Here is a 15,120-nt window from a genome sequence, read left to right as displayed (position 1 = left end):
AGGAGTTCGGGATGGGTCAGCAAACAAAAGCAAGATCCTTGCTTTTGGGAATGAATGACTGGAGAGAGGAGGGGAGGGACGGGCACAGTGGGGAAGGGAAGAAAGGGGAGGGATAAAAAGAAGCAACAGTTTCGATAGGAAAATGTGGGCTAAAGGACACGGTAATTTAGTTCACGAAGATTCAGTTTACAGCCTTTCAGGACTTGGGGAAGCTGTGCCCGAGTGGAGACAGCACAGGGTCTGCGTGCCGGCTGCACGTGCGTGATGTGGGGCCTCACCGGCCGCTCGATGAGCTCAATGCAGGGCTGCAGGTCCAGCCCGAAGTCGATGAAGTTCCACTCGATGCCCTCGCGCTGGTACTCCTCCTGCTCCAGGATGAACATGGTGTGGTTGAAGAGCTGCTGCAGCTTCTCGTTGGTGTAGTTGATACACAGCTGCTCGAATGAGTTCACCTGAGCAACAACACCAGGGAGACCCGTGAGCATCATGGTCCACGTTAGAGGACTCGGGGCCCGAGGAGCTCTGTGCTGGAGAGACCCTATACCGGACACCCTTTCCACGAGCCTGCCCTGCCATTTCAGCACCCAGAGAGGGCTCAGGCCCCACTGAAGGCTTCCCGGGGCTCATGAGGGCTGGTAAGAGTTACTTATTCCCATGTCACGTGGTTTTAAGAATGCTGATCTCCATCTGCACAATGATTTATAGATAGAATAACCATGTAAGGTATTTCAAAACTCAATTTTTTTTTTGCCATACCCCATGCCATGGGATCTTAGTTCCCCAACCAGGGATTGAACCTGTCCCCTGCAATAGAAGTGCAGAGTCTTAACCCCTGGAGTGCCAGGGAAGTCCCTCATTATCCCTATATTACAGATGTGGAAACTGAGGCTCAAAGAGGGAGATATGTTTTGGAATATCTGTTTTGGGCATATTCTCTTTCACTGAGAACTTCCCTCCAACTCATGGGAGTGGGATTTAGTAGCCATTTTATACTCTTTGAAGTACTGCTGCTGCTGCTGCTAAGTCGCTTCAGTCATGTCCGACTCTGTGACCCCATAGATGGCAGCCCACCAGGCTCCCCTGTCCCTGGGATTCTCCAGGCAAGAACACTGGAGTGGGTATGAAGTACTGAAAGACCCTAAAAACAGTGCTTGGCTCTGAGATGACCATGTGACCCAACTCAGGTAAGATTCAACGACACTCAATTCCAAGATGTGAGATGGAACTACTGGAAAGAACTGGAACTGGTTGGAACTAAGAGGCAGTCTGGATCGATGGCAGCCACATTGCCACCATGAGGGGAGAGCCCGCTTGAGAATGAAGCCAAAGTGGAGGATAGCGGAGAGAGGGAGATGGCAGGAGTTCATGTCCCGCCTGTTGGATCCAGCTGTACCTCTGGCCTCTGTTTACAAACCAGTACATTCCCCACTGGATTTCTGTCTCTAATACCCTCAAAGATTTAACCTTCATGAGACAGCTTCCCACCCTATAGTACTTCCCACCCTATAGTAGCTGTCTGCCTTTCTCCAAAAATAATGAATTTCTCTAAATGGAAGCTAATTTCCAGAGAACCCGGACTATGTCTATTGCAATCCTCCCAAGTTGTACCTCAAAGATCTCAAACCCAGCAATGTCCAGGATCCCCAGGAACGAAGCCCCTTGCCGGTGGGTCTTGTCCAGGGCTTTGTTCACTCGGGTAAGTATCCAGCGGAAAAGGCGCTCATAAGTGGCCTTGGCCAAAGCTTCTACAGCAAAGTCTGCCTGCAGGGAGTAAGGGGACAGGGTTACTCCCAATGGGTGCATTTTCCCAAGAGCCTGACTGGTGGTCCTGGATTTTTATACTCCCTCTATCTACAATTACTCCTTAAAAGATAAACAAAGAAAAGGAAAGTATACCATCTCTACAACTGGCAATAAGGGACAGAGTGGTTAGACCTAAGGAATGGCGATGTGGCTAAGTAGTCACTTTCTGCCAGAGGGACCTGGAACACAGTGGAGCCTGCTCCACCCCAGAGTCACTTAGAGGCAGTCAGTCCTGCCTCTAGAAAAGGTCCAGAGACATTTCCAAAGGTTAACTCAGCCCTCATACCTTCAACTAAGAGATCAAGATGAGGTCAGGAGTGAGAGCCTCTGATGTTCTCGCTCAGCCAGGGTTGTACCTTCAGGACCTGACACGGGACTTTGATTATTCCAGTACTGGATATACAGGGGATAAAAAAAATGGATGGATGGATGGATGGGTGGATGGAAAAGTCCTTCCCTGAAAGCCACCAGGAAGTTTAGGTCTTTTGAGCATGAGCCACCGATTGTCCTTGTTGGGCACATGCAGTAAATGGTATACTTTCCTTCACCACAAATTGGCTTTGCTGCATGGTTGATTAACAGACCCAAGTTTGGTTAGGTAACAGATGCATGAATGGGTAGGTGGGTGGATGGATGGATGGGTGAATAGATGGATGGGTGGATGGGTGGATGGATGGATGGATGGGATGGGTGGGAGGGTGGATGGATGGGTGGGTGGATGGATGGGTAGGTGGATGGATGGATGAGTGGATAGATGGATGAGTGGATGGATGGGTGGAAGGGTGGATGGGTGGGTGGGTGGGTGGATGGATGGATAGGTGGATGGATGGATGGATGGATGGATGGATGGATGGAGGGTGGATGGATGGGTGGGTGGGTGGAAGGGTGGATGGGTGGAAGGGTGGATGGATGGATGGGTGGATGGATGGGTGGATGGATGGAAGAGTCTTCAGGAATAAATGACAAATGCAGGAATAAATGGCAAATGCATCACTTACCTGTTCTTTGGTTTGAGCCTTCTGCACCACATCCCGCCCAACTTTGATACGTGGGGTCAAGATGGATCTGGTGAAATCTGTCACATTAATTCCCATGAGGTGGCAAACTTTCTGAGCCGCTGGATGGAGGAAAGAAACATATTAAGTGCATCACAAAAGTGAAGGCTTGGAAAAGAAGGCATATTGCATGTGATATCTGTGACCTGTGGATACACTTTTTTCTCGATGTGGAACATGACAGTGACCACAGCATGAAAGAGTCCTATAAGCTGTTGTCATTAGTGGCCTCACCCCCAGCGTCTTACCAAGAGGCAGTGATGGGGCTTGGATGGAGGTGTGCCCCAACTGGGGGCTTCGGGCCAGAGCCAGGTTCAGCTCCTCGCTCTTTTCCCACTTCTTAGCCATGTGCTTTTTTGGAAATGCTACTTAACTTCCCAAACTCTAGCTTGCAGAAATGGTCAGCTATTTGGTATGTTGTTTGATTGTCAATGGGATTAAATGAGGTAGGTATATACCTGACATATAGTTAAATTCAATAAGCATTTGTTCTGCCATCCCAAGATATATGTGGCAATATATGCAGAGAGAAAAATATTGGAAACAACTTAAATGTTTGTTCACAAGGGAACAAACAAATATATCACGGTATTTTTGTAAGTATTTTTTCTCTAGAAAAAAAGTTGCAAGATGATGTCTATAGTGTGATATCATCCATGTAAATAAAAAAACACACTCACAAAACACCACTGTATATTGTTCAGATATATGTGTGTGAGGGTATAAACATAAGACCAGAAGGGTATCTGGTAAAGTACAATTGCGCTTGTCAGGAGGTTCAGGGAGAAGAACGAGACCCAGCTGGGAGAATGAGAGACGTCAGTCTTGTCTATACTGTGTCTCGTTTCATTCTAAAGATAAAGAAGTATTCAAAAATAGTCACAAATGTCTATTCTGAATGGTGGACATGTGGGCTCTCGTATTCATGCAGTTCTGCATTTAAAAGGTTTTTCAAAAAAAAAAAAAAAAATCCAACGTTAGCTGCTTCCTAAATGTGAGGACTAGCGACATACAATGGTCTGGAATGGTGTGAGGTGGACGATAGATCGTGTAGTTTTAGGATTTTTCCCCCCGTCTTTTTGCAAAGGTGCTCTTTTCATTTCTGTTTCCCTGAGGGTCTCTCCTCAGAATGAGATTTTCTTTAACTTGCCATTTTGGGGAGTGTAAGACATAAGAAACAACTGGCAGTTCAAAAGGGAGCTTGGAAAAGCAGCCCAATATTGAGACAGGGGTGTTGAGGCCACAGGTGAGCAAGCTGGGAACCTGAGTCATCCTTCTGGATCAGCCGCCAACAAGCATGGTGGTATCCAGCCATCTTTTTGAAACACAAAACACTGTTTATTTGCAGGTAGGGCTGTCAGATTTAGGAAAAACATACAGGACACCCAGTGAAACTTGAATTTCGGATAAGCAATGAAGAATTTTTAATATAATTATGTCCCCAGTATTGCCTAGGACATACTTACAATCAGAAGTGTTTATCTGAAATTCAAATTCCACTGGGCATCCTGTGTTTTATCTGACAACCCCACTTCAGGGAAACATGAGGTCTGTATCCCCAACAAGACCATACACGGCATAAGAAATGGGGTGGTGATTTGGGAGAATGGCATTGAAACATGCATAATATCATATATGAAATGAGTTGCCAGTCCAGGTTCGATGCATGATACTGGATGCTTGGGGCTGGTGCACTGGGACGACCCAGAGGGATGGTACGGGGAGGGAGGAGGGAGGAGGGTTCAGGATGGGGAACGCATGTATACCTGTGGTGGATTCACATTGATATTTGGCAAAACCAATACAATATTGTAAAGTAAAAAAAAAATAATAATAATTAAAAAAAAAAAAAAGAATGGGGCGGTTCCTTCTCATTTCTCACTGTATCCCACTGCCCGGCATTTAGCAGGTGTTCAAAAATACTCGTTTAACAAAATAAATGAGTGTGGGGTTTTAGAAGAGATACTCCCTAAGGGTCCTATCTCATCCAAAACCTAGTTTTCCCCCCAACACTCTGACTGGAGAATTTTCCACGTAGGATCTTCAGCAGTGAAAAGTCTGAAAAAAGGATCAAGTGATAGCAACCCAGTCTAGTTCTTATTAACACCCCAGATATCCTCAGCCAGAAAAATAACCAAAACAATGTGATCTTTCCTCCCGTCACCAAAGTCATCAGTTATCACAAAAAAAGCAGCAGGCACCTGTGTTATCCGGCATGGAAGCCTGGTCTGTGTTTCTTTCCTTCTTGAAGACAATATTTCCGAGTTGCAGGACAGATGACACCACCCGCAATATGGCTGGAGTGAGGAGAGAAGACCAGATGAGACAGAAATGCCAACATCAAGATCCAGAGTCTGTAAGTCACTGAGGACCCGGAGGCGGCCTACAGCTTTCCCCGAGAGACTCCGTTCTGAGCCTTTGTCTAGTCTTGTTCGGTCACTAACTTGTGTCTAACTGGAAAAAGCCAAACCACCCAATTGTGCTAAGAGGAGAGAACAGAATATTTTTGGATTGTTGCTAAAAAGCTTGCACTACAATGGAATTATGTGCAGGAGGGCATGGAAATCTATAGCTTGAGGACCAAATCCAGCTCATTACCTGCCCTTGAAAATAAAGTTTTATTGGAACCCAGCCAAACTCATTCACTTACATGCTGTCTATAGCTGTTTGCACGCTAAATGGCAGATTTCAACAGTTGCCATGGAAATCGTATGGCCTGCCTGGTAAGGCTGAAATATTTACTATCTGGCCCTTCGATACATCAAGGAGATTGAATGATTAACAATTACAAACAAACAAACAAAAAATCCTGCTGTATCTCACAAACATGAATGCTGAAGGAAGGCCTCCAGATGCAAACAAGAACATATCACATAAATCCATTTAACAGGCACATCTATGCTGCTGGAAGTCAGGACGGTGGTTATCCTTGGCTGGGGAAGCTACGAGAAGAGGCATGAGGAGTTTCATGGGGGCTGGTGGTGTTTGTGTTCTCTTAGTTAAAATAGGCACCAGTTACGCAAGTGTGTTTGGTGTGTAAAAATTCAACTATATACACTTACACACAACCTTCTAAATGTAAATTTTACGTCAATAAACTATATCTAAAGAGAAAACAGAACCCTGTGCTTCTGAGCATGCTCTGGCTGGGTGTGTGAACGTTCATGTTGGGATGAAGAAAGGGGAGTCTTTTCCACTGGTTGTCGAGGCATCTCCAGACAAAACAGTGTGTTGCCAGACCCTGGGAACACTTCTGACGCCAGACTCAGTCCATGCCGCTGTCAAAATGGTTTCTGAGCCTGAAATCCTCCCAAGACCACGAGTTCCTGGAGCACAGGGGGCTGTCCGATCTTCTTTATATTCCCCTAACCTTCTCCAGGGTCCAGACACACATGGGGGAGGGAGGGTAGATGGATGGATGGAAAATGAAGTGATGGATGGACGGAAGGAAGGAAGATGGATGATGGATGGATCAGTGTATGGTTAGATAATAGATGGATGATCAATTAGTGGATTGATCAATATAGATAGAGGATGGAGAGATGGATGGATGGACGGATGGATGGACGATGAAGAGATGGATAGATGGATGGATGGATGGAGGACTGATCAATGCAAATACTTGGCTTTAGATTACCTGAGGTGCAGGTCACCCAGGATTTCCAAGAAGAAATCACTGTTTCAAGAACAAAACATAGAGATTCCAGCCTACTTTGATTCCTCAGGCCAAATTAGGGATGACAATCTTTTTTGGGGGGATTTTTTGGAACCTTTTGGGACCTTTTGGGCTTCCCTGATAGCTCAGTTGGTAAAGAATCGCCTGCAATGTGGGAGACCCCGGTTTGATTCCTGGCTTGGGAAGACCCGCTGGAGAAGGGATGGGCTACCCACTCCATTATTCTTGGACTTCCTTTGTGGCTCAGCTGGTAAAGAATCCACCCGCCATGCAGGAGACCTGGGTTCCATCCTTGGGTTGGGAGGATCCCCTGGAGAAGGGAACAGCTATCCACCCCAGTATTCTGACCTGGAGAATTCCATGGACTCTATAGTCCATGGGGTCACGATAAAGCTTTACTACAACTGTTCTCACATGTTAGGGACCCTGGCCCAGCTCAGGAGGAGAAAGGCCTAGACCACCCACCTATATGCTCCCACTCACCACTGGAGAAACTTTCCTCTCAAGTGAACAAAGTTTCTGTCAAAAGGAAACAGCTGAGGCAGTTTCTTTGATAACATCTATGAAGGGGCTCTATAAACCGTCAGGTGCAATACTCACAGTTCTTAAAATGAAAGTCTAAATGAGGGATTGCTGAAATGCCTGCATTATAAGTAGTGAAACTCAGGATTTCTCAGCCCAGGCACTAGTGAATTTTTGGCCCAGATAGTTGATTGTGGGGGTGTTTAGCTGCATCCTTGCTGTCTAACCACTAGATGTCAGTATTGCTGTCTCTGTGTGCAGTCGCTAAATCACGTCCGACTCTGCGACCCCACGGACTGCAGCGTGACAGGCTTCTCGGTCCTTCACTATCTCCCAGACTTTGCTCAAATTCCTGTCCATTGAGTCAGTAACGCTATCTAGCCATCTCAGACTCCGTCAGTAGTGCTACCCTTTCCCAAGTTACGACAACCAAAAATGTCTCCAGACATTGCCAATTGTCCCCTGGGGGCCACCCCCCCCAACCCTGGTTGAGAACCCCTGGTCTACATGAGAAAAGCAGATCGATGGGGACTGCAGGGACTCATGGGGACCCTGTATGAAAGGCGACACCCGCGACTCCAATCATGGCCACAAGGGAGGCAAACCCAGAGCTGCCAGACCTCTGCTTTTTCCAAAGATGATGGGGAAACCCAGATTTTCATGTGAAATCTACCCAAGTTTAAAATTAACAACTTGGAGACTTCCCTAGTGGTTCATAGGTTAAGAATCCACCTCGCAGTGCGAAGGACGTGGGTGCGATCCCTGGTTGGGGAGCTAAGATCCAACATGACAGGGGCAACTAAGCCTGTGCACCACCACTAGAGAGCTGGCATGCTGTGACCAAGAGCCTACGTGTTGCAACTAGGACCCAGCACAGCCAAGTAAATGAATAATAAATTTAAAAATAAATAATAAAAAATAATATAATTAACAACTCTAACGTGGAGGTCAGTCTCTTCTGTGGGCTCCGGTGCTGCCAGTTTGCACTTCCTTGTGTAGATAACACAGTCAGAAATGACAGAAGAGCAGTCACCACTCCCAGGTCAAAAGAGCTGGTGGGCAACAAAGCAGCAAAGTGGGCAGGGCTGCCCAGATGGTACGGGTGGCGAGGCTGGGGTCCAGGGCAGTGGTTGAAAGCATGCACTCTAGTGTTAGGGTGTCCTGAGTTCAAATCCTAGCTTCATCTTGCAGAGCCTCAGTTTCCCCATCTGCCAAATGGACAGAGTAACAGAAGTACCTGCTTCATGAAATTTATATCAGGAGAGATGCTGCAAGCCATAGGCCTGGCCCAGTGGGTACTAAACAGCAGTTGACTGGTGGCCATCAAAGAAGTGACCACCCAGAACCTGCAAATGTGACCTTATTTGAAAAAAGATCCCTGCAGAGGCAATTAAATGAAATCAATCACCTTAGATTAAACTGTGTGTGTGTGTGTGCACGCGCATGTGTGCACATGCTCAGTCATGTCCCACTCTCTGCAACCCCATGGACTGTAGCCCATCAGGCTCTTCTGTCCATGGGAGTCTCCAGGCAAGAATTCTGGAGTGGGTTGCCATTTCTGCCTCCAGGGGATTGTCCCTGGAAAAAACCCAGGGATCAAACTCGAATCTCCTGTGTCTCCTGCATTGGCAGCTGGATTCTTTACCATCAGCACCGCCTGAGAAGTCCCTAGATTAAACTGGTGGGCCTTAAATGCAGGAGGCCTGAGTCCAATCCCTGGAGAAGGGGATGGCAACCCACTCCAGTATTCTCGCCTGGGAAATCCCACGGACAGAGGAGCCTGGAAGGTTATAGTCCATGGGGCCACAAAGAGTTGGAAATGACTGAGAGACTAACACTAAAACTGGTCCTAATTCCAACCACAAGTGAGCTGATAAAAGAGAGAAGTCACACAGAGCAGAAGAAGCATGAAGAAGGCAGATTGGGGTGATGCGTCTACAAGCCAAGGACTGCTGGCAGCCACAGAAGACAGATGACTGACCTGGGATGGATTCTCCCTCAGAACCCCTGGAAGGAACCACCCCTGGCCACACCTTGGTTTCAGACTCCTGGCCTCTAGAACCATGAGAGAATAAATTCCTTCTGTTTTAAGCCACCAAGCAGGGGGTCACTTGTTACAACAACGACAGGAGACTAATATGCCACCCTTACTACTGAGAAGCAGGAAGCAGGTTTCTCAACATGTAACAGATGCACCACCTGTACACAGTAAGTACAGAGAGTGACCCACCCACCAAAGCAGGAGATGTTAAGAGACACGGGTTCGATCCCTGGGTTGGGAAGATCCCTTGGAGTAGGAAATGGCAACCTACTCCAGTATCCTTGCCTGGGAAATCCCATGGACCAAGGAGCCTGGCGGGCTACAGTCCATGGAGTTGCAAAGAGTCAGACGTGACTGAAGCAACTTAGCACGCAGGAAACTTTTAAAACATTTCAATAGTTAGGGACTTCTACTAATTTATTTGAAATAGTATAACCAGGACATACACTTAGTGATTTTACAGAAATTGTTGTTTAGGACAAAGTCCAGAGTGGATGGAACCGTGGAAATCTACTCTCTGTATAAAAATATTCAGTCAGTGATGATATAGGTGGAACCCAGAAGTGGCATCGACTGTGAATGACTGACATCTGAAAATGGACCTAGATAGCCTCAGGGAGGATCTGAGGGCAGAAACGCTGGAGTTAGTTGCTGGGAGTTCACACCCTGGCTGTGTTATTAGCAGCTGTGTGACTTGGAGTCAGGTATTAGTCTCTCTGGGCCCCCACTTTGCCATCTGAAGGCCCATAAGAACACCTACTTCATAGGGCTGTCATGAGGGTTAAATGCATAGTACCTAAACCCAGGGGCTTCCCTGGTAGCTCAGCTGGTAAAGAATTGGCCTGCAATGCGGGAGACTTGGATTCAGTCCCTGGGTTGGGAAGATCCCCTGGACGAGGGCATGGCAACCCACTCCAGTATTCTGCCTGGAGAATCCCCATGGACAGAGGAGCCTGGCGGGCTACAGTCCTTGGGATTGCAAAGAGTTGGACACGACTGAGCGACTGCCACAGCACAGCACACAGCACCTAAACCCAGACAGTGCTCAATAAACAGCAGTTGCTATGATGTCATCATGATTACGATGGTCTTACACTGCTGCTAGCTCTCTGTGCAACCTGGGCAAGTACTTCTCTCTTGCTAAGGTCCAGGAGCCAGAGGAGACTGGTCACCTGGGCCCTCATACAGCTCCAGGGCTCAGCTCGCCATTTTCCTTTGACCTTTCTGGGGAGAGTTGGGAGCAGCCCTAGATTTATAATCAGGGTTGGTATACACAATGGCCTAAGTCCATGCCCCACTCTCATCTTTTTAAAAAACATTTCTTTATTTTAATTCATTTACTTATTTGGCTGTACTGGGTCTTAGTTGCAGAATGCGGGATCTTCAATCTTCATTTCAGCATGCTGGATTTTTTTTTTTAGTTATGGCATGAAGGATCTTTAGCTGAGGCGTGCAGAACCAGCATGCAAACTCTTAGCTGCGGCATGTGGGAACTAGTTCCTTGACGGGGGATCAAACTCCATCCCCCTGCATTGAGAGTGTGGAGTCTTAGCCACTGAACCACCAGAGAAGGCCCTGAACACCCTCATCTTTTCCTTTTTAAATTTTAAATTATATCTATATATTTTTTATTATTTATTTTGGCTGTCCGGGTCTGAGCTGTGGCACACAGGGTCTTCAATCTTTGCTGCAGCGTGCGGGATCTTTAGTTGTGGTAAGCAAACTCTTAGTTGCTGCATGTGGCTTTAGTTCCTGGACCAGGGATCGAACCCTGGCCCCCGGCACTGGGAGCATGGAGTCTTAGCCCCTGGCCCACCAGGGAAGCCTTCACCCTCATCTTAATGCTTGCTCTATAGGCATACCAGGGCTTCCCAGGTGGCACTAGCGGTAAAGAACCTGCCTGCCAATGCAGGCAGGTGGAGACGTACGGCTCCTACATCAGGACTGTGGAGATCTACCCTTTGAGTAAAAATATTCAACCAGTGATGATATAGATGAAACTTGAAGTGGCATCAATTGTAAATGACTGACACTGGAAATGGATCTAGACAGTCTCTGGGAGGATCCGGGGGCAGGGGCTCTGGAGTTAGATGCTGGGAGTTCACACAGCTGCTAATAACCCAGCCAGGACATGAGCTCCCAGCAGCTAACTCCAGCGCCCCCGCCCACAGATCCTCCCAGAGACTGTCTAGATCTATTTCCAGGTGTCAGTCATTCACCGTTGATGCCGCTTCAGGTTTCATCTGTATCATTACTGGCTGAATATTTTTATGCAGAGGGTAGATTTCCACAGTCCCATTGTAGGAGATGTACGAGACGTGGGTTCGATCTCTGGGTCGGGAAGATTCCCTGGAGAAGGAAATGGCAACCCACTCTAGTATTCTTGCCTGGAGAATCCCATGGACAGAGGAGCCTGGCGGGCTACAGTGCATGGGGTCTCCAGAGCCACACGGGACTGAGGTGACTTAGTGTGCACACAGCATGCTGCAGACATACCACTGCTCTATTATTTATTTATTTGCTTTCACGTGACTAGGCAGGTTGTCTGCCTGTGTGCTCAGGTGCTGTCGTGTCCCAGGCTTTTGTGACCCCATGGACTGTAGCCCGCCAGGCTCCTCTGTCCATGGAATTCTCCAGATAAGAATACTGGAGTGGGCTGCCATTTCCTTCTCCAGTGCTCTGATACTCAGCACTTTCCTTTACAATCTCACTTCTCTCTCCTACGATTTACTTTATCTTAAGTGAAAAAATCAGCTTTTCTTGCCATAAATAGATGGCCATGATTAAAATAAATACATGGAAAATAAATCATACTATCAAATGCTAGCAAGAGGCTGGGACCTGCCCAGGGTGCTCAACTTGGGGTCTGCTCTCCAAGGTTAAAAGGGTGATGAACAAGTGCCAGGGAGGGGATGAAGACCGCGTAGATGCCAAACTGCTCCTCTCTGTGAAAGTCATCAGACGGACGGAAAAGGACTAGAGAAGGGACCACCGCCTCATGGTGGGTTTCTGCATCACTTATCATCTAAAAAATGACTCCACATTGTAGAACATTCTGGGTTCCTTCTAACCTTGGTTTCCATACCTTGGTTCTGACATAGACTTTTTTTAAAATTTATAGAACAAAACCCACCTTCCCACATACAAAAACAGAGCACAACACATCATAAAGTGGGGTTTGGGATTCCATGAGACCCAAGACTGAGTCCCGGCCCCATCGGTGACTTGCTGTGTGTCTCTTCTGTGTGTATCTTTGCTTCTCTGTGCCTCAGTTTCTTCATTTGCAAACTGCAGTAACAACAGTCGTCTCCTAGGGTTGTTGCAACATTAAATAATGTGCATAAAGCACTTTGATGTCTTCACTTTAAATATATTAGAAGCACTTCCACATAAGGTAATGTCTGAAAGGACTCATTGTTTTCTTTCATAAGGTCAAACAATAACTGAATAAATCTTCTATCAATTAATATTTTAGTTTGTTGCAGTTTTTTATTATGTACATAAAACTGAACATTCTGGTATATTTTTGGTACGTTTTTTAAAAAGGGAAGTTTACCAAATACCTGGCCCAAAGCAAGTACTTAGTCAACAGCTGCATTTTTCTAAAAGCAAAGATTAGAAGTAAAATGAACTCATGTTCCAAATAAAATGAATCATTCTTGGAGAGCCGATGTCATTCAGGAAGGGATGCTGTAAGCACTGGATTCTGAAGTGGGATCCCAGCCAAAAGCCACAAAGGCCCACCATCTGTTATCTGACTCATGGAATCTTCTTGTTTTCAGCCCCAAGTTATCTCTGGAGGAGCTGCCCGTCCTGCAAAATGCAGTTGCCCTGCATTTTGGCAACTGTAGCCCTCGTTCTGGGGCTTCAAAGAGGGTGCGAACATGGCAAGAAAGGGAAAATTTCCACAATCTTGTCCTGGTGTTTCCCAAAGAGATTAATCTTAAATATTAAGGCATATCTAATTCAGAAGGAAACGTGTTTCTCGCACAGTATGGAAACCAGGAATGTCTCTATGAGCTTTCCTAGTCTGAGAACCAAATGTGTTTCTTGGTCATTGGTATGATGATATTGATCAATACTGACCCATCGCCAGAACTGCCTTTCCAGGAAGAACCCAAGTACACCCACTGCCGCAATTACTTCCCCTCCCCTCCACCTACCTATTTTTGATAAGGCCAATAACCTCTCTACCTCCAGCTTCAAGAATGGAATAGAGACCATAACAAAGAGATATAATAGAACTTTCTACAACCCTGGCTCATTGTGAATAGTTCAGGATTATGCATGTCAACCTAGGCAATGAGACTTCATTAAGGGACTCAGGCAAGGAATCCACTCTGCTCATTTCTGCTGGACATAAACCCAATGGATGTAAGGGCTGGAGCTGCAACAGCCATTTTGTTGCCCAGAAACTATCACCTACTTAAAGACAAGGTTACTGAGATACCAAGTTCCAAAGACATTCTTAGAGTCCCAAGAATTTGCTGTTCATGAAGCCAGTATCCCTGAATTTTCCAGCTACATGAATGAATCATTTTACTTTTTGCTTAAGCCAATTTGGTCAGTTGTGGCCAAAAGAGGCCTAACATAGCCACTTTTCTAAGACAGCAAAAAGCCACCTAAAGTAATACTAATTTTCCTTCTATTCCTTTTTTTTTTTTTTTTTTTTTTTGAGTGGGGAATTCAGAGAGCAGAAATCTGTCCCGACCAAAGAAAAGTCCCTAACTTATTCCAGTGGTACTGAGGCCGGAAAGGCAGGGCTGGGCCCGAGGATGGTCTCCTCATACACAGACATCAGGTGGAAGGCAAAGCGACCTCCCTGTTTTGCACTTAATCAGGCCATGATTCATGGAGGAATGGCATTAGCACAGAAACTTTGTGATTATGAGCAAGAAGCTCTGACCAAGAAAACCGAGGAGGAAATGCAGTGAAGTGCAGGGGTTGCCAGTGACCCTATCTGACCCTCCATGTGTGGAGCCTGACTAGTAAAGGGAAACTTAAGGGAATACAGCTCTTAAAGTCATGTAAAGTGGCTTCAGAGACAAGTGCTCAAGACCAGGGACTGATGCTATGGATGCAATCCAGGCCACACTTCAACCTTCCCCTCAATGAATATTCCACCCTTAATCAACAAGACCCACCTATTTAAAGGGCTAAAAATAAAAGGGGGATCAAAAAAAAACCCTGCAGGGCACCCCTCATTTGCAAGGCATCTACACTCTGTGTTGAGTGTGTAACTTTCGACTCTGCCCTAAATAAACTGCTTCGCTGCTCCCTCTGCTCCTCAGCCTCAATGTGTGTGTGTGTGTGTGTGTGTATTTCTTTTTTTCCTTAGTACCTCATGTTTTTCGCCCAAATTCTTTTGGACAAGTTGAACAAGAGCCTGGACGTTTGATAAAGCATTTTTGGGGTCAGTACCCAGAACAGGAACCCAGAGTGGGTCTCCTGACCAGCACCCTCCCCAAGGTGAAAAGACTTACACAGCTGCTCCTCCTCAGTGAACCCCATGATGGCCATGGCCTCCACGGTTTCATTGAACATCTCATCATCCTGGGCAGCAGGGATGGGCACAAAGCCATTGGAGAGGAATGTGTAGTTGTTGAAGCCTTCCAAAAGCAAGTCATCTAGAAGGAGAGGAAGATGGGGCAGCGGTCAGGAAAGACACTTCCACTTTGAACAGGAGACAGGGACCTGATAAAGGGTCTGGTCCATCATAATTTCTTTCCCCTTCCCGAGACTTGGACAGTTCAAAGCTTCCCTCTGTTTCACTGCATAGAAGTGATCACTAGCCACCACCCGCCTCATACAGTGGTGAAGCTCGTGCACTGCCCCAGGGTGCCTCGCAACTGAAATCCAGCCTTGGCCCCACTTCCTTAGCCAGGACGGTGGCATCTACTCAGAGGAAGGGATATCTTTAGCTCAGTCTCGCAAAGGCATCTTGCCTTTAGGAACAAAGCTGTCTGAAAAGTTAGATTAATCTTTATCCATCCATTTATTAAACTTTTATCAAAATTAAGCAT

The 15,120-nt window shown here is 46.5% G+C and overlaps 1 protein-coding gene across 2 annotated transcripts in view; it reads right to left on the bottom strand.

Annotated features, from left to right (window-relative positions):
* Positions 1 to 15,120, bottom strand: part of MYH11 (myosin heavy chain 11) — a 127,420-nt gene that overhangs the window by 41,335 nt on the left and 70,965 nt on the right. For both annotated transcript variants that reach the window (XM_070362630.1, XM_070362631.1), the window contains exons 9-13: positions 14,581 to 14,724; positions 5,060 to 5,155; positions 2,802 to 2,920; positions 1,609 to 1,761; positions 279 to 452 (exon numbers count right to left, since the gene is read on the bottom strand). In XM_070362630.1, coding sequence (XP_070218731.1) covers positions 279 to 452; positions 1,609 to 1,761; positions 2,802 to 2,920; positions 5,060 to 5,155; positions 14,581 to 14,724 — 686 coding nt within the window. The remainder of the gene's footprint in view (positions 1 to 278; positions 453 to 1,608; positions 1,762 to 2,801; positions 2,921 to 5,059; positions 5,156 to 14,580; positions 14,725 to 15,120) is intronic.

This window comes from Bos mutus, chromosome 25 (genome assembly GCF_027580195.1).
Source record: "Bos mutus isolate GX-2022 chromosome 25, NWIPB_WYAK_1.1, whole genome shotgun sequence".
NCBI lineage: Eukaryota > Metazoa > Chordata > Mammalia > Artiodactyla > Bovidae > Bos > Bos mutus.
This window is presented reverse-complemented; position numbering and strand designations above follow the sequence as displayed.